Genomic DNA, 27,631 nt, shown 5'->3' on the forward strand with positions numbered 1-27,631 from the left:
AAGGAAAAAAAATAAAAAAGGGAATCTGCAATTACCAGCTCCCAAATGGAGTTAAAATCTGGTAATAAATGACAGCGAGGGCTGCTCTTGGCCGTGGCTGTTACAGACACATTTAATTCCCTACAGCTCTGAGCTCTGTGCTCTAGGGTAGAAACTCAATTAAAAACCCAAACTCTCACTTTGTTTTCATTGCTGGGCTAACTAAGCTCCTGTCACCTGGCCCCATCAGAGCCTGTGCTTTTTGCTCCCTGCTAATGTGTACACTGCCCAGACATGCTCCAGGGCTTGCACAGGCGAGCACTGCTTTAACTGCAGCAGCTAATTGCTGGAATTGACCAGGTTAGTGGCTGGTTTGGTTTCCTTTGGAAACCCGGGTCTTACCCAGGCAGCAGAGACAAGCAGGCTTTGGTTCTACGTGGGATGCACAGCGCTGTAGGGAAATGTAGGTTTGATGCAAGGGCAGAGCCTGGAGGAGCTGAGATGTGGGGTGGGAGATGCATAGACTTTCTCTAAAGAATGTTTAAAATCAGTAAAATCCATACTTATGGTGCAAAAGAAATTTTGGAATAGCAGACAAGGAAGTAACCAACAACAAGTGTCTCAGAGGACCAGAGCAAGTGCAAGGAGAACATGGGGACCAGGCTGGTGGCAGCCCCGGCTCCTGAGCGGTGACATTTGCCATCCCCTGGCAGGATGGTTTCCTGACACTTCCCAGATGTCAGCACTGGGTTTCCTGTTGGTCGGTGCCTTCTGTGAGATGCTGTTTCCATCCCGCTGTGCTTTGGGGTTGGTTTGAGCCTGTGCCATCGGCGGTGGTGGCACCACTTGTGTCCCTGTCACCCACAGTGGTGCCAAGCGGCACCTGAACCATGGAGGTTCCTTGCTGTGAGGCCTTTTTTTATTCATTTATTGGAGGTTTCAGCCCATTCTGAAGTCGTTGCTACTCTCCCATTGTTTCTTTAAGAACACTGGTATGAAATAGAACCATAGAATTACAGAATGGGTTGAGTTGGAAGGGACCCTTAAAGGCCATCTGGTCCAACTCCCCTGCAATGAACAGGGACACCCCCAGCTCCATCAGGTGCTCACAGCCCCATCCCCTGACCTTGAGTTTCTCCAGGGACTCCAGGACACCCAGCTCATATCTCAGTTCTTGAGATTTTACTCCCTAAAAGCTTTTCCATGCAATCCCCATCCCTGGAGGTATTTAGGGGACATGGAGACATGGCAATATGGGATGTGGTTTAGTGACAGGACTGGGTAGGTCTTAGACTACGGTGGATGTTCCCAATAATTAAAGCTTTTACAAAAAAAACCCAAAACAACTAAATTAGAAGGAGCACGCTGCCACATCTGGGGGTGTGATGTTGCAAACCCAAGGCCAACAGGGAAAAAGAAATGAGAGGCAAGGAAGACAGGGGTGAAGAAGGAAAGGATCATGAGTGGATGGGGACAAACACACGTGGCAAAATGGAGAGAAGACAGGCAAAAGAGGCCAGTTCTAAGCAAGCAGCTGGGCTGGGTACAGCCAGTCTGTCTCACCTCCTTACAAATCCTATTGCAGCTTTTTTTAGGGGTAGTGTCAGCACTGCAGAGCTGTGTCACCCACACTCCAGGAAAGGCGAAATAAAGGCAGGGCGGTCACGCTGAGTTCACATTTCCTGCCTGTCCTCTTGCACCACTGTGAGAGGTTTGTTCCTAGATGCCTGAGTCAAGCTTCTGGCACAATGGGAGCTGCCCACCGCGGAGCAGCAGTTCTTGTAAGTGCGTTTTCTCTTTTGCGCTTGTAGATAATGGAAAAACCAAATAATGGAGAGGTTCCTTTGGGCTGGGATTAATTTCAGAGCTCAACCCGTGTATTTGTTGGGGGGGATGAATCGGTTCTTTGCTCTGCAACATGGGATACGGTGTGAATGTCAGTGTATGGAGGAGGAATGACACAGCCAGGGGAGAAGAAGCATCTCGGAGCTGAAAGAGCCCCAGAAGTGGGGGTTGTGGGGTGGCTGCCCCAGTGTGGGTGCAGGGGGTGCTGGAGCTGTTTGGGAATCTCACTGGATGTCAGAGCGGGTGGAAAGCTTTGTCTTCCTCCCACGGACGCATAGTCCAGAGTGCATCCAGCTGCAGATGAGTTTCCTCCAAAACATGAAGCAGAAAAAAAAAAAAAAAAAGCTCATCTCATTCCCAGGAAGTTTTCTTTGGCACTGTCATGCTGTGCATCCATATGGCTGTCATCTGGTGCCACATGGTGCTTGCCAAGGTGAGACAGCATGAATACATCACAGCCCTGCCCAAACCAAACTTTCTCTCCTTTTCAGCCACCTGCAGTTACCTGGGATGGACGTGGGATCACAACAGGTATGTCCATAGCTTCACCACTTGCAGCTCTGCACCCTGCTCCAAGCCTTGGGTGCTCTGAGCTGCAGGGGCTCCTGCTTCAGGCCTTTCCAGGGGGAAGGTCCAGTTCTGGCCCTGGCTGCCTTTGAGGATCTTGGTTATGGGTAGCATTAGGTTAGCACAGCCTGCCCTGGGGCCAGCGGCTTCATTTTCTCTTCACTCGGTGGTTCAGAGTTAGGAGAAATAGCTCCTCAAGGAGAGCAAGGCAGGAGAGGCTGCGGGCAGGGAACTGCACTATACACACACTTTGGGATTGCTGGAAAAATGGGTCCCAGAGGAAAGGAGAGCAGGTTTGGCCATGATGTGTGCTCGAAGGGTGGTGGGGACATCTGCAGTCAGTCTGACCTCTGTGACAGCCTTGGTTTGCTGTCAGAGCCTGGAGATTGGTCCTGATTTGTAAAACTCACTCTGACCTTCATGGTACCAATGAGAGGTGGCTCAGGCAGATTCCATCTCCCACCATGGGAGATTTCATCTCTTCAGTGACAGACATTGCCCAGTTTGGGTGACTTTTGGAAGATGACTTCCTCGTGATGCTCTCATGGTTGGAGTTTTTTTTAGAATCAGACTCCAAAATTAGGAAGTTCTCTCAATTATTGATCATTTCCTGAAGTCTGGACTGCAGCAACTGGTGTGCAGTCCTGGGGCACAGGAGGAGCAACTCTAATGCACGGCCTTGGGCAGGGGCTTCAACCCACGTCTTGGCTCATGCTTTGATTCCTAGAATTGACACGAGAGTGGGCAGTGTTGTACCAGGAACAGTTACTTTTTGATGTTTTGCTTCTGAGAGCAGCCCTACGAAGCTAAAGGTGCTGGTGGCAGGTTCTGCTTTGCTGAAAAGCAGGATGTCAGTCAGATATTAGGAACAATTTCTTCTCAGAAAGAGTGATAAAGCAACAGCACAGGCTGCTTAGGGAGGTGGTGAAGTCCCTGTCCCTGGAGGTGTTCAAGAAAAGGGAAGATATGGCACTGAGGGACATGGTCAGTAGGCATGGTGGGGGTAGGTTGGGGCTGGGCTTGGTGATCTTAGTGGTCTTTCCCAGTCTGAATGATTCTGTGGTTTTATGCCACTTTCTCAGTAGCAATCCTGGTGAACAGAGAGCAGTACAGAGCTGGGTGTGGTGCTGTACTTCACATAATTTAGGGTAGAAACTTCCTCAGAAGTTTGCAGTGGTGTCAGAGGGAAGTGGTGAATCAGCTCAGAGGAGACCATGCTTTTCGTGCATGGGAGCAAGGAAACCTGAAGTATAATTTTAAATGTTTGTGTAGCTGGCTGTCTCCATGCTGTAGGCAAAGGCCAAAGAGTGCAGGGCATGTAGCACGGATTTAAACCTATAAACTGAAGAAAACACTCCACGTTTGCTTTTCCTGCAATTGGAATGACATTGTGAAATGCCTGGTGATCCCCTTCTCTTGTCTCTTGCTCCTAGGCAGCCACCTGCCATATGCAGCTTCCAAGCTGGCAACAGCAACAGCTGCGGCTTTGCTGGATGGCCAAGATTACGCTGCCAATTCGACTGACTACCCCTACGAGTACCTGGATGAGGAGGACTTCATGCTCTATGGCCCCTGCAGCAAAGAAGAGGTGGTCTCCTTTAGCAAAGCGTTCTTGCCAGCTTTTTACACTGTGGTTTTCCTGGTTGGGTTCACTGGGAATGTTCCTCTATTTACTGTCCTCATGTACATCAGTAAGAAAAAGAAGATGACAGAGGTGTATCTGCTGAACCTGGTGGTTTCGGATTTCCTCTTGCTGCTAACCCTTCCTTTCTGGGTCCTGTTCATTTCTCAGTGGGTGACCTGGGATCTGTTGTGCTCAGTCTTAAATGCCATGTACATCATGAATTTCTACAGCGGTATCTTTTTTGTGAGCTGCATGAGTCTGGACATGTATCTGCAGATAGTTCATGCTTGCTGTCCTGGCAGCTCCGTGACACGGAAGAAGTCCTTCCTCGTCTTGTTGGTGGCGTGGGTCCTCTCCATACTCCTCTCCATTCCCGACGCCCTCTTCAGCAGCACGAAGGAAATGCACAACAAAACCATCATGTGCACTCACGACTACGGCCAGAAACACTTATTTTGGAAAGTTGTCTTTCAGGTCACCCAAAACATCCTGGGTTTCCTTTTGCCCTTCCTCTTCATGGTGTTCTGCTATTCCCGCAGTGTGTGTGTCCTCACCACGTCTCAGGTGCCTGGCTCCAGAAAAGCACTCCGCTTTGTCTTTACTCTGGTGGCAGTCTTCTTGGTCCTGTGGTTCCCTTACAACGTCGTCCTCATCCTTCACTCCCTGCAATACGTTGGTCTGATCCAGAGCTGCGAGAGGAGTAGGCAACTGGACTATGCCATGCAGATCACGGAGAGCTTGTCCTTCATCCACTGCTGCCTCAACCCCGTGCTCTACGCCTTTGTGAAGAAACGATTCAGGTTGTACTTACGGAAGATCCCTCAGGCTTTCTGTAGGAAGAGCACCTTTGACATCCAGCTCTCAGAGACAAGCCGCTCTTGCAGCAGACACACTGCTCAGATAGAAATGCTGAGCATCACCAATACGTGATAAATACTTGCTGGCTTTTGCTGTGTGCCAGGGGGATGCGCTCAGCCAGGCTCACCCCTTTGCCTACCAGGAGGAACAGGCATTTTTAAGTTGGTCTGACCCACTGGGGGTCAATGCACTGGGTATGCCACATTGAAGTGTACTGAGCAGGACTCTGTGTCTACCCAAGGGATGGATCCTTGCTTTGAGATCAGTTTGATCATCGCAGCACCAGAATTCAGACCAGTAACAGCCAGTAAGAGAGAGAGAAAAACCCAAAGATGGGTTTTGACAAAGTGAAAAAGCTCAGTGGAGACCATCGTTAACAGAAGTCAGTTTAACCTCTCCACAGAGTGGCAGCATGGCCTCAAACTGAACAGCATGGATAGCTATTAGCCAATGCTTATAACTGATGTGGTTTTAAAGTTCAAGGTTACTAGTTTGCTGACCTTTATTTAATTGTTCACCCCAAATGCTTCTGAACTTTAGCTGGGATTTTTCCAGCCTGGAAATCAATTCAGCATGTGAGTTGGCAAGAACTGTGCAAATAAAGTTGATACCTTCAGAGCAAATACTCATCACCTTCTTAATTTTATTGCTAGGCAGGGTCACTATAGGACTGAGAAGGGTTTTGAGTAGAACGAGAAAGGTGCATTTGTTTTCACTGCCATTATTGCCAGCATCACTGCCGTGTGTTTCCAAAAAAGCTGGGAGCTTCCCTCAAGAAAACACTGCAGCAAATATTTAGCTGATGCTACGATGTGGTCTTCGCTCCACGGGTCAGGTCAGCGGGAGGGAATGTGGAAGGGAACAACAGCTGGGAAACAAATCTGAGATAGAAAGAGATCTTCATCTTCTGATGGGGCTCCCATGGGACTGCGCAGAGCTTGTGATGGGATGCTTAGGGGAAGAGGTGAAGGTAGAGAGAACGAGGGGTGAACTAGGGGAGGAACAAGGGTGGGAAAATAGGGAGCGGGTGGAAGCAGCTTGTCCTGTGCATGGTCATCTCCTTACTAAATCCTTTCCCCTAACTCTCTCACCATGTAATGCCCCTGTATCCCACACGAGGCTGCTGCAAGGTCCATGTGCCAGCAGCTGGATGCCCAGCACTGCACTGGGCATAAGGGATGGGGTCCCCTCACCCCAACAGGAGACATCGAGGAGCAGAAGGCAAAATGAGCAGAGCTGTTGGAGACCTTTCCTTCCTTAGCGTTTGAGACAAAAGTAGCTCAGCTCTGTCCCTCCCCTTGGTCCTGTATTTACTTCCAGCAGTGCTTCAAACATCTGCTCCTCCTCTCTTTTTTCCAGCCTGCATTGCATGTCTGTAGCATGGTGTTAAACACAGAAATTGCTGAGATGAATTCTCCAAAGACCCTTTTTCAAAAATGCAGTGCAGCCCAGAAAAGGGGCTTGGCTTAGGCTGCTGCAGAGCCTACACTGACACCATCTGACCGCAGTGGACTCTGATGTACCTTCCACCTTAAAAATCTCTGTGTGTCAGCCAAGGAGAGAAATGTCCTCACTCCAAATAGGGAAAACAAATAATCGCTGCCAATTGGGGCAGATGCTGTCAGCTCTGCATCTGCATATCAGCTGCTGAATGGGAATAAAAAGCACTCCCCAAGCTCTGGGGCATACTCCCGGCCAGGAGAAGGGCTCTGATGGCATTCTGGGCAGCTTTTCTCTGCACCTTGGTGGTATTGCTGCTCGGGGGGCTCTACCTCCTGGGGGCCTTTCGGAGACGAAGACCCAATGAGCCGCCTCTGGACAAAGGCATCATTCCCTGGCTGGGTTACGCACTGGATTTCAGAAAGGACAGTTCAGGGTTTCTAAGTAAGATGCAGAGAAAACACGGAGATATTTTCACAGTGCTGATCGGAGGCTATTACTTCACCTTTGTGATGGACCCCTTCTGCTTTGGAGCCATCGTGAAGGAATCACGGTCTAAACTAGACTTTCAGACCTTTGCAATTAAACTGGTCCTCCAGGTTTTTGGCTACAAGCCCGACGCGGCCAACCATAGCACAGTGCGTACTTTCAGCACGAAGTATCTGATGGGAGATGGACTCAGTCTCCTGACACAAGCCGCCATGGATAACTTCCAGAAGCTGATGCTTTTCGAGCTGAGCTCAGGAGAGGAGAAGCGACCATGGCAAGAGGCCGGCCTCTTCCACTACTGCTACAACATCGTCTTCAGAGCCGGGTACCTGGCTCTGTTTGGCACAGAGTCGCACCAAAGGGCTGGGAACAGGGAGAAAGCTCACGAGCAAGACCTCATCCACTCCAACCAGCTGTTCACCGAGTTTCGGAAGTACGACCGCCTCTTCCCCGGCCTGGCCTATGACATGTTGCCTCCCAAGGACAAAGTGGAAGCCGAGAGGCTTAAGAGGTTCTTCTGGGATGCTCTGTCCGTGAGTAAGGGCTCTCAGAAGGACAACATCAGCAGGTGGATAAGTGAACAAGACCAGTGTTTGGCAGGAAGTGGTGTCCCTGACTACATGCGGGACCGCTTCAGGTTTATGATGCTGTGGGCATCCCAGGGCAATACAGGCCCTACTGCCTTCTGGCTCCTCTTGTATCTCATGAAGCATCCAGAAGCTATGAAGGCTGTGAAGGGAGAGGTAGAGAAAGTCTTGAGGGAGCATGGCCAAGAAGTGAAGCCAGGGAGCCCGCTGGTTAACATCACCAGGGACATGTTAGAGCAGACTCCTCTTCTGGACAGTGCTGTGGAGGAGACCCTGAGGTTGGTGGCAGCCCCAATCCTGATCAGAGCCGTCCTCCAGGACATGAGCCTCAAGATGAGTGGTGGCACAGAGTACACTCTGCGCAAAGGGGACCGGGTGGCTCTGTTCCCACACCTCTCCGTGCAGATGAGCCCAGAAATCCACCCTGAGCCTCACAAATTTAAGTACGACCGCTTCGTCAACCCAGACGGCACCAAGAAAGATTTCTACAAGAACGGCAAACGGCTGAAATACTTCAACATGCCTTGGGGGGCCGGTGTATCCATCTGTCCCGGGCGGTTCTTTGCTACAGCTGAAATTAAATTGTTTGTGTCCTTGATGCTGACTCACTATGACCTGGAGCTGGTCAATGATAAAGAGGAGATCCCAGCCATAGACTCGAGCCGCTGGGGATTTGGAACCATGCAGCCCGTTCACGACGTTCAGTTCAGATACCGGCCACGCGTTTGAGAAAGCCGTGGTGTGTTGTTTGTTCAGATGTTGCTGTGAAATAAACTGCCCGAGCTGATGGCTGCTGGATCTGTGCAGAGCCAATGCCAATATGTTCTCATTTGCTTAACAGTATTGTGGCTTTTCTCTTTGTCTTCTTTGCACATAACGCTGCCCTGCATCACCTGTTATCATGTTCATTTAGCTTATGTGATAAAAGATCACCTGCACACCAGAAGGGGAGCCCAGAGAGATGATGGTGAGCTGGAGGAGCCCAAATAATACCCTGCTGGGCTACTCCCAGCCCTTCACAAGGGCCACCAGCCCGTCAGAAGCCAACTTGCACATGCCAAGAGGAGAATGGGGATGTAATAGCAGGTGGGAACCCAAATTAAGGACTACTGGGAACCCAAATTAAGAGTGAACGCCTCAGCCAGGTCCCTTTGGGGCTGTCCCAGCAGAGCAGCAACCCCACAGCACAGGCATGAGGCCCACTGAGATGTGTCACCAGGGACTGGGATTCAGGTGGGTTGCTGCTAAGGGGTGAGGCATTTTGTGGGGTGCAGAAGAGAGGCATGTGGGGATTGCACAGGATTTATGGTGGGATGCTTGAGGGAGGAACCAAAGATGGAGAAAAGGAGGGATTTAGGTGATGAGGGGAGGAAAGTAGGGGTTCAAAATGAGCAGGTGTGTGGAAATAGCCAGCTCATCCACACACTTGCCTTTCCACACTGTGCCCGATCAGCACAGCCTGTCCCAGCTTCTTATTAAATCCTTTTCCTTAAGGACTGCCTTTCTGCGAGGGGAGAGCTGGGTTCTGGTGCGTGAACCTGGTTCCTGATGTCCTCCCTGCCCTCCCTCATGTCTCACAGGCTGGTGGTGTTCCCATGTAATGCCTGCTGGGGGTACCTCTTCCCCTTTTTCTCTTTTTCCTTCAGCAGCCAAGGGAACATCAATCCCCACAGGGGTTAAGTCACGGCACAATGAACCGACTTAATGCTGACACTGCCTTTGGAAGTTACCGCAGAATGGCTTAGGTCCACATCCCTCGTGTGCTGGGGACCCAGGCCTGGATGCAGTACTCCAGATGGAACCTCACGAGGGCAGAGCAGAGGGGGACAATCCCCTCCCTGCCCCACTGCTGCCCCTCTGCTCATGCAGCCCACGATGCTGTTGCCCTACCAGGCTGCAAGAGCACACTGCTGGCTCATGTCCAGCTTTTTGTCCGCCAGAACCCCCAAGTCCTTCTCCTCGGGGCTGCTCTCAGTGAGCTCTTCTCCCATCTGCACTCGTATCTGGGATTGCCCCGACCCAGGAGCAGCACCCTCCACTTGGCCTTGTTCAACCTCATTAGGTTCTTCCGTGCCCACTTCTTGAGCTTGTCGAGGTCCCTCTGTTATGTGCAGTCGAGGACTGTATCTCAAACGTTTTCATGTGTCTCTAAACACCAAAGCCAGATTCTGCTTTCTGTTGTGAAGGACAGGACTATGTTGTAACTGCAGGCCAAGGTCACTGCCCAGGATTGTCAGCCTGGGCATTGCAGCGGTGGAAATTTGGACAGAAACTATCAAGAAGCTCTGTCAGAGCCAAAAAAAACCCCCAAATCTACCAGTAATCGCACAGGGCTTGACCACAAAACTTCTGATTCAACTCCAGAACCTTTTCACAACTTCTCTCTATGGCTTTCATCTCTCTTTCTCTTTCATTTCTTTGCTCTCCTTCCAAGAACTGATAAGCTGGATCTCTTCCCAAGTTCTGGCCAATGCTCTGACCTTCGCAAACTCCAAACCGTGTCAGCAAAGCCTTGGGATAGTTGGAGAGGTCCAAGCCATGGCGAGGGCTGTGCTGCCTCTGTGCCAGCATGGACAACTGAAGCACTGCACTTCTAAATAGTCCCCTGAAGAACCTTAATTTCCAGGAGAGCCAGACCCTGCAGCTGGTGCTGGTACCTGAAATCCCGGCTTGAGACTTTGCAAAAAAAAAAAATGGAGCTTCCTTGGGTGGTTTCTGGTGGTTTCTCCTCCTGGTGAAGGCAGAGCTGCCCTAGGACAAAAATAATCTGCATTTTAGTGCTTTGCTTTCTCAGCTGTACTCCAGCCGGTGTGTATCTGTTGTTATTGCTTGTGCCGACCTCAGGTCAGAGTTGAGGGGTGGGTTCTGAGCAAACATGGACTCGGCTTGGGGAGGAGATATAAAAATAATGACAATGACAATGATTCAGCAGAAAAATCTGGCTTTAATTCCTTGCCAGAAGAGACAATTTAACAAAACAATATTGAGTCTATAAATAAAGACTTCAGACATGCTCAAACGCATGCAAGTGTGAGAAGCAAAAACCACTTAATTTGAGGAATAGTGTAAAAGCTCCAAATGGGTTAATCTGCACTCAAAGTTTATGCTTAGATGGGCTGTCCCCTGGCACCGAGCAGTCCATCCCAAAGCGTAGCAGCAAGAGGAAAAACCAGACCGTGCCAACAGAGACCTTACTGGTCCTGGAAAGTTCATAGACCAGACCTCATCACGCTGTCTTCCCCTAACTCCTCGAAATTGCTCTTCTCATCCCTAGTGCACTGTGAAGACAGCACTGCCCTGATGTTCAAAGATGTACAGTCTGACGAAGCAGTGTCTGCTCTGCACAGCACAGTGGGGACTGCTTTGCCCCCAGTTTGCTCGGCACACAATGCAGGAGGAGCAGTCATGGTGCTGCAAGCTTCAGGTGTGGAGCAACGTGGGTTAAATGTGTTGGAAAAGATCCCCACTGTCTAAACAGCATCGTGTCTAGTATTAAACTGTAACATATTAGGAACTGATTTCCCATCCTCGACCCTCTGAACACAGTGAGGTGCAGCTTGGAGAAAGCCTCTGCTTACATGCTGCAGGTAGGGAAAACACAAGAAACCCAACTGCACCCATAGATACATCACTCACGTCAGAGAAACCCAAAGGAACACGGAGGTTATAGGCACAAAGCAACGACACAGCGAACACCACCCTCAGCAGATCTTGAAGAAAGAGGACCACAGCGTTCAGGATGCCCTGGGCTTTTCCTGAAAAATCTGAAAACAAACTGCTGTAGATGCAGTGGGGCAGATGAGGGGTTGTTGTGACGTCCTGTGTGATGGGTAGGCCAGTCATCTAGGTCTAAATTTCAAATACACGCCCCCAAAAACCAAGTTTTGTGGTGCCTGCAGACCATGAACCCCTTGAGGAACATGTCCAGCTCTGCAGCATCAGCAGCAGAAGTGCCCATGGAGGGCTGGTAGACTCTACAACAGGTGGTTAACTTGAGCCCAAGGGAGAGCAGGCTACGGCTTCGTGCAGGATGAGGACAGATGTTGCAACTGATCAGTTACTGGAAAGCCCCAGTGCTGCTCCCTTCCCTGCACTCACCCTGTGCTACAGGTACAACGTGCTGAGCCTGGCCAACGGATGCCACCAGAGTCCCATCACCCAACCCTGTGTCTGGCACGAGGCAAAGACATGGCATCACGGGGCACGTCACAGACATAGCAACACAGGACGTGTCACATTGGGAGGGACTCACGAGGTCTCTGGTTCAACCCTCTGCTCACACTGAGCTGCTCAGGGCTTTATCCAGTTGGATCTGCACATCCAAAGCCTTAGGATACGTTGCTGCCTGGCGTCAGCTCCCAAAAGTGCCGTGCTCTGCACTGTTTCTGCACAGTGAATCTTTCTGACTTATTTTCTGTTTCCCCACTCCCACTATCACCTTCTCTGAGTTCATATGAGAGATGTTTTCCCTTTACAGATGTTGTCCATTTTCTTTTGGATTTCGCAGAATCCCAGAACTGGACGGGTTGGAAGGCACCTCTGGAGCTCATCTAGTCCAACCCAGGAGGCAGGCCAGAAGCCCACCAGTCTCTCAGTCCTTGTAGCAATGGGATAAGCAGTCCAGTAACATCTGAAAGTGCATGGTGCTAGCATCCTGGGGCCGGGGCAGAAGTCAGTGCCCAGTGTTTGCACACCTGGAGCCTTTCTGACCTCAGGTAAAGATTTGCAAAGCTGTCTGGGGCTAGCAGCTAGTCCCGTTCAGAAAGGGCTCTGCAAATCTTTCCTGCCTGATCCTGGCAGCACAGAGCCAAGTGACCCACGTAATGTCAAGTTACCGTCTGTCAGCTGAGCCACGTTCACTGTTTGCATTTCTGCTCTTACCATGTGGCAATGGGCTAATTCGCTTAGTTATGCTAAATGGCATTCACAGAGAGCAAAGTCAGCTATTCAGCTGACGCGCCGTAACTCGACAGAACAGTTTGCTACCCAACACCGAGTGCAGCAGGGGAGCGGGAGGCGATCCGTGCCTCTCGCCACATCCCCTTCACTGTGCAATCATGAGGCCGTACTTGGAGCACAGCAGGCCCCTTTTCTTTTCCCGATCAGTGAGGAAATTCCTCAGTTTGGTGGTGGGGAAGGTAACCAGCGCTTGCTGCCTGTTGTCCAAACCCGTCTCCTGGAGCCATGGGCTCTGAAGGCACTCGGAGGCTGACGGTCTTCCCCTAGGACAAAGGGGAGAAGGCCGGTTTGTTTTTCTCTCCCAAATCCCAAATGGGAGAGAAAGAAGGGGCAGCAGCCAGGATTTGCACAAACTGCCAGGGAAGCAGACGCTGCCTTACCAGGGATTTGCACACAGGGTGCTCTGGAGAAATGACACTGCTCCTCCGGAGAGACCCGCGTAGCACCGCGTCAGCTTCACCTTCCCCTTCCTGGTCGTTCTCAGGAACTCGCAGGGCACATCAGAGCTGACGGGGTAGTTGGCGCTCAGCCTGGCCCGAAACAATAGAGTTATCAGCACAAAGGGCATCGCTTGAGATGCTCCTTCTCCTGGGAGTTCCCATTCGGAACGAGGTCATGGCAGTGCACAGAAACATCATGTGGAAAACAGAATCCCAAAGGCCAACGTTCTTCAGTGGGCTTCATGACTTCAGCTGCTTTTCTGCTTGGTGTAATCTGAATTTTCTAGTTAAAGATGAGGCTTTTCAGAGAGGCTGAGTGAGAAACACCAGCAGCTGCTGGGCTGTAAAACCACCCCCTTACTCCACTTGGAGACATGGCTGGGACTGGGCATCCTTGCACGGTGCATCCAGCTCCACAGCCTCTGCCACACGTCTTTGGTGGCATTGCTCAAGGGAGAGGCTACTGCAGAGGTTAATGTCTGAGTGGATACAGCTCCCTTTGCTGATGACTCTGAAATTGCACTTTTAAAGCCGGGGGTAGGGAAGGACGGGCTGACTTACATGATGAATGCCGTGATTCCAACGGACCAGATATCAGTCTGCGGGAGGGCTCCTTGCTCTGTCAGCAGTTCTGGAGCTAGAAAAGCAAATCAGTGTGAGCCAGGCTCCCCTCCAATGCTACAGCAGTGAAGCCAGCACAAAAGCAAAGCACTTTAACGCTTTGCTGCCTTCCTGAGGATGAAGAAGAAACTCTTTCTAGTGCAGGGAGGTTTGTTGACCCCTCTTACGTCATGGCTGAAACGAAACCTTGAGAACATCAAAACAACGGGGCTTGCTGGCAGTAACAATACAACCTTGAGCTTAGGACACATGGACACCAGCCAGAACGACACTGGCTGTGACCTCTGGCTCTGTCCTCCATGGCCTGGGAACTGCTGTCACCGCCACCCTTGCCCATCAGCTCACTGGAAAACTTCTTGCTGGGGCCAGCTGCAGTCTCAGTGCCTTGCCCAATGGCTCAGCCTTTCTTTCTGTTTACTACAGATTGCATACAGCGTCAAGGTTGCCGTGAATAAACTCTGTACTCACCCATGGTTTCAACATAGTCCATGCATTTATCCATGGTAATGACCTTGTCTTGTGTGTAGAACTGTGCATTGCCAAAATCCAGGAGCTTCAGCAGGTTGGGCTCGGTGATGATCATGTTTTCGGACCTGAGATCCAAGTGCAGGATGCTGTGTGCGTGGAGGTACTCAATGGCACTGAGGATCTGCCACAGGTAATCTCGGACTTCCACCTCTGAGTATGATGTCCTGGTAGAAGAAAGAGGATAGAAACCAGAGGTGTTGTATCTGCGTGCCCAAGAGCATCGTTCTGTCCCCGCTATCATGGCGGGTTGTCTGATCCAATGAGGGTCTTGAGAGCCAGGACACAACTCTACTCATTTCAAAAATCATGTAATCATAGAATGGCTTGCGTTGGAAGGGACTTCAAGGATCCTCTACTTCCAGCTGCCTGACAAGGGCAGGGTTGCCAGCCACCAGCTCAGGCTGCCCAAGATCCCATCCAACCTGCCATCGAGCACCCCCATGGATGGGGTCCATAACCCCTCTGGGCAGCAGTGCCAGCACCTCACTGTCCTTTGAGTAAAATAATTTCCTCCAAGTATCTAACCTAAACCTCCCTTCTTTTAGTTTAAAGCCAGATGGAGAGAGGTGATCCCACCTGACAAGTGAAAGCAATACGTGTTTTGCTTCCTACACCAGCCCTGATGGGAAAACCTTTCTCTTCACTTATGATTACCGTAATGCCAAAGAGTGGAGTAGTTCTGGTCCCACGCACATCTCCTGGATCAACACCAGGTGCCGGGGGCTGACGTAAGCTCCCTTCAGCTGAGCTATGTTGGTGTGATGAAGCTTCCTGAGGACCTGGTACTCCAGCAGCACGCTCTGCTTGTCCTCTTGCCAGTAAGGGATAATTTTAGCAGCTAAAGTCTTGCCGCTTACTTTTTCCCTGCACTGTCGGACGATGCTGAACCGCCCCCTGGTACAAAGGAACACAAAGGCAAGTTAAACTTCTCTGCTACTCCTGGAAGAGCCAGGTGCTTCCGTATTTCAAAATCATAAGGATCCCATGCTGTGTTTTTCATCCCTCCCCTATGCTGAGTTATTGCAGCAATTGTCACACTTTGCGCATCTTCCTGTGTCTCTAAACTGTATGGTCACTTCAAATGGCAGGAGTGAGTTTAGGAGTGAGAGCCTAACTCCCTCAGAGCAATGGTGTCTGGAGCAGGAGAACTAGCTGCTGTGGGCAGCTGCCTCCTTCTCTTGGCAGCATGAGGATCCTGGATCCTTCTGGGACTTGCTGCCTAATTTCTAGACAGAGAAAGCAGAATCCCAACCCCAAGTCTGAAGCCAGTCGCTGCAAATGGGGATGTAATAAGGAGAGTGGAGTTAGCTCTGAGATCACTCCACAATGTGCTACAGGGCTTGTTATCGAGCACGTAGCGCTTGAACAGACCCTTCTGCTCTCCCAGAATACCCATGCCTAAATCCTACCACACCAAGACAAAGAACGTTCAGGAAACAATCTCAGGTCTGTACACCCTGTGTATTGCTGCAGAGGTGTTTTCACTAAGTGCCATGACTCTAGCTGAGCAAGGAATAGATCTCTGTGACTTTTCTAAACTCTGGCCACGTGCAGCACTTCCTGCTGGCTGGTTGAGTGCTCAGTTGGATTCCCTACCTTTTGATCTCTGTTTGGAAGGCATAGGTCTGGTAGGTTGGGAAAGGTTCGGGTGGTGCAATTATTTCACTCTCTTCCTCAGCTGCTGAGAAGTTCTGCGTTGCAGCAGGAAATTCTGCAGAGGAAAAGTGGCAGTGATTATGTGGGAAAACAACTCCATGTAGAAACCAGAGCTTCTCTGAGCCGCCCTCCACCACCTATGGACAAAGATAAAGGCTCCTGCCCATGGCACCAAGTTCTATGTGAACACAGCAGGTTCTGGAATGACCACCCAGGAATTCCCTGGTGGAAGCACTGCAGACTACACAAGGTTGCAGGTAGGGATGGGTTTGCAGTTGGACTTGATGGTCTTAGAGTCATTAAGGTTGGAAAAGATCTCTGTGATTCTATGACTACGATATCAAACAGCAAAGCGAATCATGAGAGCACGCTCAGACACTGCTAAAGGATGAAAAGCATATTTTGACTGAATGTATCGGGGAAGCAGCTGAAACTGGTTGCTCTGGTTCTGGCATGTGATTCTAAGTAAGTGAAAGTATCACAGCATGCCCCGACGTATTAAAGCATCTGCTTGAGAACGCCGGGCACGTTGAGATGAAGGGATTTGATGTTATGGGCCCTGGATGGACTGATTGCAAAGCGTGTTTGCTAATGAATCCCAGGCCAAAGGAAAGCAGACGATTTAGGGTGGGTTAAAAATATCTCTGTGAGCGGATTTTTACAGAGGACTCTTCTCCACTGGGAGGAAATTCCAGTTGGACCGTCCTTCCGCTTCTTGAAAGAAAGTATTTTCCCTTAAGGATATTTTTTTTTGATGCAATTATGGATTGTTGTTGTTGTTGTTGTTGTTGTTTTTAAAGTGAATAATACAAAGTATTCAGGGAAGAAACAAAGAGTGCAATTGTTTTGGTGCGGGAGGAACACGATGCTCTCCCAATGCTCTTACCCAGTTGATCCTTCCCAATGGTTTTCACTGTGGCAGATGGGCTGCTGTAAGGGCCCATTCCTGCCTTACTGGTGCAGGCTATCCTGAAGCAATAGGTAACACCTCTGGAGAGATTTCTGGCATAGTAGCAGCAGTCAGCGATGTCAGCAGCAAGAGTCGTCCACTCCCCATCTGAGCCAAGCAAAGACAGAAGAAAGAGATCAGGACTCATTTCAGATGGTCAGGTCTTTTTTGTTGTGGTTGGTTGGTTGGTTGGGTGGTTGGTTGGTTGGTTGGTTTTTGTTTTCTTGTTTCTTCTTTTTCAGCTTAACTCACAGTGCTGGGAATATGGAATACCAGTGGAATCTATAAGTGAAGGACAAACTGATCTGATATGGCCTACTTTTGTGTGTGGTGCAACTGGCTGTGAATGTGGCCAAGACCTCTTCCAAAGTCAGCGTTTTTCTGTTTGATCAGTCCAAGGTGTGGCAACGCTGCTTCAAAGGAATGGTGAAACTTCATGCCACCAATCTCAAATGTAAATAGACCTCAAGAGCTCTGAACAAAAGGTTAAGGAAATCACCTGCTTTATCCCTTTGGTTCTGTCTTGAATACAACTGAAAGCAGGAGGGCAGGATTTCAGAACAGAGCCATCCATTAACACCTTCCTAGCTAACCCAGTACTTGAAAGTGGGACCAAGTTCCCTCCACTGTTATAACATTTAGGGGATGCCTCAGGGAAATGAAACTGTAGGTTTGTCTTGGGACTAAGGTGTGAAATAGGAGATCAGCACCAAACATTTTGTGTAATGCTGTGTCCCACACTTCGTCATTGCCACTGAAACTGTTCAAGATTAAACCCATCCTTTCATTCAACTGAACACTGACAGACAGCCTCAAAGCACAGCACAGGCAGTAATTCTTCTCCTAATATAAAGGTATCAATGTCTTTGCAGGGTTCAGGTTGGATTAGGGTGTGTGTGCATGTAAGAAGGAACAGATTCAGCACAGAATCAGAGAAGCATCTGCAGAAGCAGCGTGCAAAGGCCTACTGCTGAATAATGGATGAGGCAGGGATTATTTTTGCTGCTTATCTCAATCCTCCTGTGTTCAGAACGTAGGATTTCACGTGTTCCTGCCAAATACACAGAATGTGATTGTACGTAGTAGATGCAGTTTCCCATTTTTCCTCCCACCTGGAACAACTTGCATCTTGCATCCTTCCCGGAGTATTGTCTGCAGTTGTGTCAAAAGGAATAACAATAAAGAAGCAGTACTAGAGGAAAAACGACTGTCATCAGCTCCAGAATAAAAAGCTGTGTTTGTGTTATCCAGAATGAAGTGCATAGATGTTGGGAGAGTTAAAAGAAGGTACATGGAGCAGCTCAGCCCAAAGGGTTGTGCATACATGACTGCAGTAGAAATGATGTCAGTCATAGTATTCACAAGAACAGCAAAACCAATCCCAAGAGAGGCAGAGCAGAGAGGGAACTGACTCAAAGTTCATGGAATTAAACAAGAAAACACCCACTGACTTCACTGTACTCTGGATCAAGCCTTGGAGGAGAACCTCCAAGGGATGGGATGCAGGTGTACCGAACTTCTGTCATTTGGCTGTTCATCCTGAACTTAATCGATAGAAGAAGAAAGCATGGCTGTTTGGCATAAGGAGAACTGCCTTTCTGATGGACTGTCTTTCTCCATACAGAGAAAGCCTAGGTATAGGATGGTGTTGCTGGCTAACCATTGGGCTGGGCATTATTAATGTACAATCATTTCACTCCAATCTATAAATGAGGGAGGTCAAGTGAGGCTGCTTCTGAATAAAATTAATATATCCAGCAGGCGGAGAGGTCATACAAATTGAGATGTTCTCTGCTAGGTGTAAAGGCAGAGCCCTACTGTAGGAGTTGCACTCGATGATCCTTTATGGGTCCCTTCCAGCTTGGGGTATTCTACAATTACCTTCACTCTTGCACTGGACAGTGTAACGGACAGAGGTGTTGGTTTCCACAGGCTTCCAGACCACCTGTGCTCCATCCTCATAGACCTCCACGACGTCGGGGGGAGCAGGGCTGGGAGGAACTTCTGTCGAGACAAGGCAAAAATCAGTGACTGTTAGCTTTGATACGCAGCTGTACAGCCAGCGTTTCTGTGCTGCAGATATTCTACTTCAAATATCGATGTGTTTGTATTTATATACATGACCATTCCCTGTGGAACAGAAAGTTAACTGTGCCTAGTTTAAAATAAATATTAAGCTTTTGATGTCTGATTTTATGTCCACGTGCTTACTAGCTGGGTGCTGGATCCAGGAGAGATGTTAAAGAATGAAAAAGAGGGAATGAGAAGCTGTGGGTGCCCCATCCCAAGGGGCCCTGGGCAGCCTGACCTGGTGGGGCCACCCAGCCCACAGCAGGGCTGGAACTGGATGGGCTTTGAGGTCCCTTCCAACCCAACCATTCTATGATTCTACAAATCAGCCCTGCAAAATGTGCCACGCTACCAGCTAGCAAGGGCTGTGGACTAGAGCAGGCAAGGGAGAAGCTTTCCCCTGAACATATCTGCAGGAATCTCACCTTGCGGGTGCTTTACAGGTCACATTTTCTTGGTGGCAGAAGCACTGCCATCCCTACACTTGGGTCTGCCTTCAGCTTCAAGGGGGAATGGTTTTAAATTGAGACAGGGGAGGTTTAGGTTAGATGTTAGGAGGAAGTTTTTCACTCAGAGGGTGGTGAGACACTGAAACAGGTTGCCCAAGGAGGTTGTGGATGCCCCGTCCCTGGAGGCATTCAAGGCCAGGCTGGACGTGGCTCTGGGCAGCCTGGTCTGGTGGTTGGTGGCCCTGCACTCAGCTTTGGGGTTGAGACTGGATGATCTTTGAGGTCCTTTTCAACCCAGGCCATTCTATGATTCTATGACTCTATGATTCAAAATCAGCCCTTTCAGCATAAAAAGGTAGATCCTTGTGTTACCTGCTTTCCTTACAACGCAAGAGGTGGATGCTGAGCCCAGGGAGCTGGTGGCCACACAGGTGTAAATGCCAAAATCCTCAGCACTGACAGAGAGAATAGTTAACAGCTGGAAGTGCTTGAGTGTGGATGAGATGAGGATCCGACTGCTGCTGTGGACTGGTATCCCATCTGCAAGGCGGAACGTATGAGAAATAAGAACCCTGCCAATGCAGCCAGAGGTGCCTCAGCCACCCCTGCCCTGGAGGGACCTGCAGGGGGCTGCAAGCTCACCTCTGAACCAGCGGATGTGCAGGGAGGAGTGAGGGGCCGTCCGGCACGACAGCGTCACGCACTGCCCCGCTGCAGCCGCCTGGTCCAGGAGCTCCTCAACGAACGAGGGTGCTGCCAAGAAGAGACAAGCATTGACGCAGGATGGCCAGGAGTGCTACGTGGACAATAACTGCGAGAAGAACACTGGAAAACATTTTCAATCAGTTAAAGAGTGAGTGTTTTGTTCATGCCGTGGTACTCCTCCAACTGTGGGTTTTCAGAGTCATTCGGGACACACAGGCACAGAGGCCCTGCTCAGTTCCATGCACACGACACAACTTCTGCACCAGCAATACCTTTCTCTTTTGGCATGAGGCTTGGTAATCTGAACGAAGGAAGTCCTGATTTCCACTTCAGAGATCCTTCGGCCCCCGTTACGGGCTCTTTTTCTACTGCCTCACTTCCCAGCTCGCCAAACTCTGTTTCAGGGAAAGGATGAGAAGTCATTCGAGGCCATCATTCCTTATCATTCACAGCAGACAGCTCTGCTGTTCACATGTACATAGCTCAGCCGTGAGAGGCCTCCTTATCAACGAGCCTTTAGTCAACAGGGAAGGCTGTGACAACTAGCATGAGGAAAATGGTACATGGGGAGAACATGGCATAGTTAGGAACAACAGAGAAATAAGGACAGGTTCTGTTGCCTGTATCTAGGAACAACAGAGAAATAAGGACAGGTTCTGTTGCCTGTATCTAGGAACAACAGAGAAATAAGGACAGGTTCTGTTGCCTGTATCTAGGAACAACAGAGAAATAAGGACAGGTTCTGTTGTCCAGACTTGAGTATCATCAGGGCAGGTCGCCAGAGTGAGTTTGCCAACTTCGCCCAGTCTTATCCTCATGGTCAGAGGACAACTGCAGAAGATGCTACAGGGAGTGAAGTGCCATCCAGCCCCAACATGCTTTTGTGAAAGCTCAGGCAGGGGAATTTAAGCTGCTGCCATCAGCAGGTTAGCCCAGCTGACTCTGCGAGGAAGTCAGTTTTGCAATGAGTGTCTAACCTCAGATACACTGGGGAAAAAAGGGCAGATGTAGCAGTGCCTGGTTATAGTGGTGACCCCATGAAGGCACAGAGTGAAATACTTACCTTCCTCTGACTCTGGCTCTGGAGATATCTTTCCTTTTAGGATCCTTGAAATATGGGCAACAGAAGCTTTTACTTTCTTCTTCAGACTCTGCTCCACTGACCGCTCCGCCGAATGAGACCTTCCATAAGGCTTAAAGAGCCCGGGCTTGCTGGAGAAAGAGCTTTTCTGCTTACCACTCGAGTCCTTCTGAGGGCCGTACATTTCCCTGTGACTCTCTGGCACTTTTCCCGTGGCTAACAGGTTAGCCCCCTTGGAATCCTCAGATATTTCCAAATGGTTCTTCCCTTTCTTTCCTTCTGCCTCTTCTCTGATGCACAGCCTCTTCTCCTTATGCAGATGGCCCCTGGGAGGTGACCTTGCCCTTTCACTTAAAGGTATAAACCGTCTGCCCGTTGGTTTGGGCTGAGGCTTCCTAAAATTCATAAACTCAAATGGAAAATAGACAATGTCATACAAATCCGAGAAATTCAAATAGGCAGGCTCTACCTCCGATATGTCGAGTTTGGGAGTTCCGCTGCCAAGACAGGGTGTTTCATCCGACAGGTCTTTGATTTTCACCAGAGAAACTTCTGGGTGCCTACCAGTGCCCTTGTTCACTGGCACTTGGCTGGGGGCTTTTCCAACAGCAGAGCTGTCCACTGGGGGAACGCTCTCTTGGCTGGAACTGGGGCTCTCCAGTGCTAAGTCCTCCAGGTGTTCACATTCCCCAGGCACCATTTGAGCTCGCTGCCCTTGCACTGCTGCTGACTCCTCGCTCAGGGCAAAATAGGATTCAGCCAGATCATCCAGCTCAGATAGTTCTTCTATTTTACTTTGTACAGTGTGGCAGGAGATGTCTGTAGGTGCTTGGCCATCTGGGCCTTTGTAGAACGTATCCGTGGGAGCAGAGATGTGCTTTCTGCACTCCTCCTGACCAGCAACTGACTCTGCCCACACGTTCATCTCTTCAGAGAGGGAAACCATCTCGTCCACCAAACCCTCCAGGGCAGCAGATTCCTCATCACTGTAAAAAGAAGACCTGTGCTGTGAGAGCTCCTGACTTCCATCCCTGAGGAGCGACGGTGGAACAGGTTTTCCAGCATCGCAGCTTCCACTTCCCAAGGCAGTATCTCTGTCCTCACCATAAATCATCAGCTGTTCCTCATATTCCAGCTGATAGACTGAAGCTGGAGACTGAACTTCTGGTGGTGGAGCAGCTAAGATGGTTGGGTGCACACCCTCCTGAGCAGCAGAAACTTTCCCACTAGGATAAGGAGCCTTGTGCTGCTCCAACACCTGACTTCCACTCTTGGGGAATGCAGCAGACGAGGTCTGTCCAGCCCCTGGGCTTCCACTTGTTGTGACGATGGATCTCACCTCGCTGGGAAATGATGCCTTCAGGTGTTCTTGCCTTTCAATCTCATGGACTGAAGGGAGACGAGGTTTTTGGGACGAAGCGGTTACAGCTGGGTGTCTGCCCTCCAGAGCAGCAGGTGCTGTGCCACTGCCTTCAGGAACCTGCTGGGGTTCAGCTCCCTTGATTTCAGCTTCATGGACCAAACTGGGAACAACCTCTATGACAGATGGACCTTCACTCCTCAGAGCAGCAGGCCTCTCCTTGCTGCGAGCTGGCCATTCAGTGTGCTGCGCTCTGCCAGCGATGGAAGTTCGCACTGGTTTTGGTGGTGGGACTTTGGGAACAACTGGATGCTCCCCCTTTGGCATGGCTGATGTGTCTGCATGAGCAGAAGCCTTCTTGTGGGCTTGACTTTCACCATCACGGGCTGCAAGTGAGGTGATCCCTGCAACAGCGGGTCCCACGTCCTCCAGGACAGTAGGTCTCACCTCTTTAGAGCTCTTCAGCTTCTGGTGAGCATCTTTATCAGCTGTTTGAGGAACGGGTGGGATACCTGGCTCTTTGCCCCCCAAGGCAGCAGGCGCCAGAATGCTTTCATCAGAAAGTTGCCGAGTTTTGCCTTTATATTCTGGAAAGCAATCAATTTCTGTCCGCAGGCCTGTTAAAGCAGCAGAGCTTTCATGCTCCATGAGATCAGAGGTGGCAGCGCTGGGAGCAGAAGGCTTCTCATGGGATTGTTTCCGCTTTTTGTCCGTCCAAGGAGCAGCCGGGGCTGCCCTTTTGATGAGGAAGCCTTCCCCTTGTAGGTCAGGAGGGCTGTGAGCAGAGTCCTGGGGTGGGGGGCACGCTCCAGGGGCGGACCTGGAGGTGGATTCTGGCTGTGGCAGAGCCGAAGTGGCCTGCTCACCCCCCTGCAAAGCCACGTCAGAAGCTCCAGGGATAGACACAGCCTCTGGGATTTCATGTTTTTGAGCTGTTGGCATGGCTAAGTCTGAGTGCTGGGCAGACGGAACGGGGCTTTTGCCTTCCAAATCTTCCTCCTCAATATAAGTAGCCTTTGACTTCTTCAGTAAATGCTTCCTATTCTCGCTTCTGTGAGGTGACGCTGGAAGTCTCTCGAGCTGTTGCAAAGAAACAGACGGGCACCCACTGCCCTCACAGTGTGTGGAAGGAGAGAGCTGCTCTCCCGAGCAGTCCTTGCCGGCTGTCCTAACGTCTCCTTGCTTCGAAGTGCCTGCAGCACCTCCCTTGCCTGGCTTTGCAGGAAAGTCGCAGTGCTCGCTGCCCTCGGGGCAACTTTCCTGTGCCGTGATATCATAGTCTTCTTCCAAAATATCTTGTTCCCTCACAGATCTGGAGGCTCTCAGCCTGTAGTCATCCAGGGAACGACTTCGGCTCGAGCCAGCGATGGCAGGATGCGGTGGTTTCCTCGCAGTATCAAATGAAGCTGACTTGGTCAGGGAACCAAGCAGACTCTCCCTGTGCTCATCTCCAGCCTTGCTCTCCTCTTCTTCCAGTTCGAACTGTTCCAGAAGGGGTTCACGGAGACCACTGAGGGGCACCTTGGAATACCCAGCTTTCCGGAACGTCCTCCTGGCCCTGTCCAGGTGCCTCCTGAGCTCCCTGCCCGGAGAGGAAGGTGCCCTCGCAGGGAGCTCGGCTGCTTGGCTGTAGAAAGTGCTTTTAATGACACTCTGTCGAGGAACACACACAGGTGGCTTTTCTGTCCCACCCCCAGCCTTTTCAGCTCTGTCCATTTCAGATACAACTATGTCCGGCTTCTGTTTTTGATCTGGTGGGCTTTCTGCGGAAGTCTTCACTGATGAAGGCTCAGCTGCATGACTTCTTTGGGACCGCTCTCCTCTTTCATCTTGAATCCTGGGATGAAGCCCTTCCTCTTTCTCTTTTAAAATGCTCGCCCCAAGCTCTTGGCTCTCTGTAGGCGATTTGTCCCCCGCTTCGCTTTTCACTGCAGCGTACTTCCTCCTCGTGGGTTTTACAGGAGGGACTGAGAATCCGGAGTGCTTCTCTTCGCTTACGTGCCTTGGAGGCTCCTGACTGCTCGGTGCATCAAATATGGACAGGTGCAGTTCGGGTGTAGAACCAAAGTGCCCCTTCTTGGGGAAGTGCGAGTTCTCGTTGTCCGAAGACGAGCCGCTGGTGCTGGAGGAAGTGCTCTCCTCAATCAGGTGCCTGGAGATGGCCAGGGAGGTGTTGTCGTGCGTCCTTTCTAGGATTTCTGGGATGGATCGCATCACCAGGATGGATTTATAGCACATCAGCGACCGCTGAAAACCGAAACGAAACGCGGTGCCATCAGATGGGAACGTGGGAGGAGCATGGTAAAGCAAAAACACGAAAATGATCTTCTGTGCTCATAAAAGACCGCTCAGACTGCTTTAATAGCACGCTGACACCCTTTAGTAGACATTGTCTGTTTAGGTCCCAGTTGTTCTCTGAGTATCCCCCTTGTCTCACTCACAGCAGTGGAACTATACTGGCTTCAGGGCACATTGTTGTGATCAGAGAGGCAGGACGCAGCCTCGGGTTTTTAAAGGCAATCTAACCATTCAAAGCAGGTGGAAAAAGGTTTTTTTTTGACTGAACACATTAGGTAAGCGCCTTGCTGGAGTAAATGGCCTTAAATCCACTGACTGTGGTATGACCTGCAGTGGTTCGGGCCAGCAGAAGCCCCACCATAGTGCAGGCAGCAGGAATCATCTGCTCCAGCTTCAGCCGCATCACACGTGGCAGCTGAAGCTGAGCAGCTGGCCTTCACTTACAGCCACCAGAGGGAATTGGGCATCCTCAGCAGGCAATCAATCTGATTATTTCAGACAACTTCAAGAAAAGAGGAGACTTCCTGGGACATGTCTCTTTGCAGCTCACCAATTGCAAAGACAGCTGAGGGTAGCTAGCTTGCACACAGCCACGCATCGTACAGGCACCTGCACTGGGGAGGTCATTTTCTCCACGTTTGCTTTTTAGCACTTCTAATTTCCAAGTCCTGCATTACTGGGACTGGACCACATAATGGGAGGTGCAAATCTCTTCTCTGTGGTATCCAATGAAAGGACACATGGGAACAGCACAAAGCTGCACCATGGGAGGCTTAGACTGGAGAGCAGGAGAAATTTCTTTACCATGAGGATGGTCAAACTGGAACAGGCTTCCTAGAGAGGCATGTGATGTCCCATGCCTGTCAGTGCTCAAGAGGCATTTGGACAATGCCCTTTAATAATGATGCTTTGACTTTTGGTTAGCCCTGAAGGGATCAGGCAGTTCAGTTGGACTTGGTAATTTTTGTAGGTCTCTTCCAATTGAATCATTCTAATCTGTTCAGTTCTATTCTGTTCCATGCTATGCTATGCTGTTCTCACATATGCTGGACTATAAGTGACACAATGCATGTATGTCACAGAAATACTTTAAAAAAAAAAAAAAAGAAAATTTCTGCTGACTCCACTGCTCTCTCTGATGTGAACAGGAATGCTGACACCTGATCACATCTACCCACCTAAAGGCAGGGGCCTTAATCTTTGCTTCAGAGCCTGGTGGAAGAGCCCTGCACACAACCCAGGACGGCAGTAAAGCCTGGGTAATTCATTTCTGCCACGCTCATTGACTTCTTGGGTATTCCCTATTCGTAGCCATGCTGAGATCTCTGCTGTGCTCACTGTCTGAGCCCAACGGACTTTAAAAGATGCTAATGTAATTAAAAAATAATTAACTAAAAAGAACAAACCGACCTTAAGGCCAACTCACCTGCCACTTGCTCCGAGCCACAATGAATTTGAGCTGCTTGGTGTTAATGAAATGAGCCTCTTCGAGGGGGAGATTGTGCTGCGGGGTAGAATGAGAGGAAAATCAGTGGTTAAAAAATCCTGACTGCAGTTCCTGGTTGTTATTATTTTTTTCAAGGAGTGACTTCTTCCAGAATTGCTTTGTTTGAGAAGTAATAGATCAAATTCTACAAACCCATGACTGCAGGCAACATCAGCTTTTCAATTATAAAAGCAAGCCTCGTTCAATGCATGTGATAAAGTTCCTATGAAGAAGATTTTTTTAGCTCTTTGCCCATAGGGATTTAAGCCATCGGGATATAAAACATAACCTCCTTCTGCAAAGCCACAGCTTCTTCTCTGTACAGAGATGTTGTATTTACTCATGTTGGTAGTAATCTTTTGAAAGGGAGGATATCCTGGCAAGTCAACGCCAACGTGTCTCCTCTTTCCAGAGAGCCATGCCTGCACTTCTGTGTAGGACAGAAAGCGGGAGACCGAGAGAAGAAATAAAAGAGCAAACAGTTCTCAAACAGCCTTATAGCTGCCCCTCCAAAGGTCTCTTCCAACCAAAAACAAATTTAATGACTGTAGTAAGGAACCAGGACGAACTTACCATGAACCACCTGTGGGAAAGGCAGTCCGAAGCGCCAGGCCTGTCTCTGATCAGAGAAAAGAACACCTCATTAGGAGCAAATCTTCAAACAGCACTCACGAGATCTTCCTGAAGGGGCCCGCGTTGTGCGGATGCATTTCTGTCTGGCCTTTTGCTGCTGTTTTGGAGCCAAGAAGCCAGCCAGAAAGAAGCGTTCAGCCCCAGGTTTCCTTCCCTGGAGGTGGAACAACCCTTCTGGCCCATGTTGAGGCTCAGCACTGATCCCGAGATCAAGGCATCCCTGCAGGCTGCCTGCAGGAAGCGCCGAAACGCACTTACCTGGGCTGCTGCTGTAGGATCCGCTTTATAAAATCTTTTGCGTCTTCACTCAGGTGAACAAAATCGGGAGCGGTCCATGAAACGTCTCCCTTCTGGATATTTAGAAGGGTTCCTCTGTCATTCTCCCCAGCAAATGGAGACTTGCACGTCAGGCTTGTTTATGGAGCACCGTAAAATAGAAGGGGACAGACTTTAGACTTGCATTTGCTGTTCAGAGGACTGAAGCACAAACATCTACATGGGGCTTTCAAGTGCTTGAGGGACTCCATGTGCGGGACTTGCAGAACTTGCCAACAGAGCATCCACTACAGAGCATCTTCCACCCCATTTTCTCAATGTCCAACTGAATTATTTATCCCTGTTTGACAGGTAAGGTTGATGGCTACGGTAGGATGATGGCTAAAACGGGCAAGAGGAAGACTGGAGTTCTCAAGACTTTACACAGGGACAGTGACCAAACGACCTTTGGCAGCACAGAAAGAGCAGCCAATGGAGAGAGTTACAAAACAACACTGAAGAACTCAATGCTTCACTCCCTCAGATCCCATTTGAAGGAGCTGGAGGGCGCTGACCGACAAAGGGGTATCAAACAAGCACATCCAAGCAGATGTACTTACCTTAAATAGGTGATGACTCCAACAGCCCTGAGAGGAGAGGGAACGAAAATGTCAGCTGCCTGTCCTTTTTTCCTTCCTTCTCAAGCACACTGCCCCTTTCCCAAGGTGACAAATCCCCAAAGCTTCTGCTTT

At 49.9% G+C, this 27,631-nt stretch overlaps 3 protein-coding genes across 12 annotated transcripts in view; 2 read left to right on the forward strand and 1 right to left on the reverse strand.

Moving 5' to 3' along the window:
• Nucleotides 1,319-5,753, forward strand: ACKR2 (atypical chemokine receptor 2). Of its 2 annotated transcripts, XM_021389284.1 has the most exons (3): nucleotides 1,319-1,760; nucleotides 2,316-2,355; nucleotides 3,825-5,753. In XM_021389284.1, exons 1-3 carry the CDS (start codon nucleotides 1,728-1,730, stop codon nucleotides 4,943-4,945), a joined length of 1,194 nt encoding a protein of 397 aa, XP_021244959.1. In that variant the 5' UTR covers nucleotides 1,319-1,727; the 3' UTR covers nucleotides 4,946-5,753. The 2 variants fall into 2 exon arrangements, with proteins under 2 accessions (XP_021244959.1, XP_021244958.1); XM_021389283.1 differs by having other exon boundaries at nucleotides 1,319-2,355.
• Nucleotides 5,995-8,118, forward strand: LOC110395135 (7-alpha-hydroxycholest-4-en-3-one 12-alpha-hydroxylase). The gene has a single exon (XM_021389282.1). The coding sequence runs from the start codon at nucleotides 6,586-6,588 to the stop codon at nucleotides 8,116-8,118; it is 1,533 nt and encodes a 510-aa protein (XP_021244957.1). The 5' UTR covers nucleotides 5,995-6,585.
• The window catches only part of OBSCN (obscurin, cytoskeletal calmodulin and titin-interacting RhoGEF), a 140,488-nt gene continuing 123,170 nt past the window's right edge, over nucleotides 10,314-27,631 (reverse strand). For 8 of the 9 annotated variants that reach the window (XM_021389266.1, XM_021389262.1, XM_021389265.1 and 5 more), the window contains 16 exons: nucleotides 27,500-27,526; nucleotides 26,883-27,035; nucleotides 26,565-26,610; nucleotides 25,932-26,009; nucleotides 20,830-24,454; nucleotides 20,039-20,161; nucleotides 19,704-19,814; nucleotides 19,434-19,601; nucleotides 18,424-18,546; nucleotides 16,480-16,650; nucleotides 15,534-15,648; nucleotides 14,592-14,831; nucleotides 13,878-14,101; nucleotides 13,350-13,425; nucleotides 12,729-12,878; nucleotides 10,314-12,611 (listed from right to left, as the gene is read on the reverse strand). In XM_021389266.1, coding sequence (XP_021244941.1) covers nucleotides 12,434-12,611; nucleotides 12,729-12,878; nucleotides 13,350-13,425; nucleotides 13,878-14,101; nucleotides 14,592-14,831; nucleotides 15,534-15,648; nucleotides 16,480-16,650; nucleotides 18,424-18,546; nucleotides 19,434-19,601; nucleotides 19,704-19,814; nucleotides 20,039-20,161; nucleotides 20,830-24,454; nucleotides 25,932-26,009; nucleotides 26,565-26,610; nucleotides 26,883-27,035; nucleotides 27,500-27,526 — 5,608 coding nt within the window. In that variant the 3' untranslated portion in view covers nucleotides 10,314-12,433. Of the gene's footprint in view, nucleotides 12,612-12,728; nucleotides 12,879-13,349; nucleotides 13,426-13,877; nucleotides 14,102-14,591; nucleotides 14,832-15,533; nucleotides 15,649-16,479; nucleotides 16,651-18,423; nucleotides 18,547-19,433; nucleotides 19,602-19,703; nucleotides 19,887-20,038; nucleotides 20,162-20,829; nucleotides 24,455-25,931; nucleotides 26,010-26,564; nucleotides 26,611-26,882; nucleotides 27,036-27,499; nucleotides 27,527-27,631 lie in introns of those variants that run through there. The other variant, XM_021389268.1, reaches the window with a different exon arrangement.

The sequence above is a fragment of the Numida meleagris genome, chromosome 2 (genome assembly GCF_002078875.1).
Source record: "Numida meleagris isolate 19003 breed g44 Domestic line chromosome 2, NumMel1.0, whole genome shotgun sequence".
Lineage (NCBI taxonomy): Eukaryota > Metazoa > Chordata > Aves > Galliformes > Numididae > Numida > Numida meleagris.

What these genes read in the sequence shown, in the direction of transcription:
- LOC110395135 (XM_021389282.1), top strand. Translation starts at nt 6,586, where the DNA reads ATGGCATTCTGGGCAGCTTTTCTCTGCACCTTGGTGGTATTGCTGCTC.
- ACKR2 (XM_021389283.1), top strand. Translation starts at nt 2,268, where the DNA reads ATGAATACATCACAGCCCTGCCCAAACCAAACTTTCTCTCCTTTTCAG. An exon ending in TGGACGTGGGATCACAACAG is followed by an intron (nt 2,356 to 3,824) that starts GTATGTCCATAG and finishes TCTTGCTCCTAG; the next exon opens with GCAGCCACCTGCCATATGCA.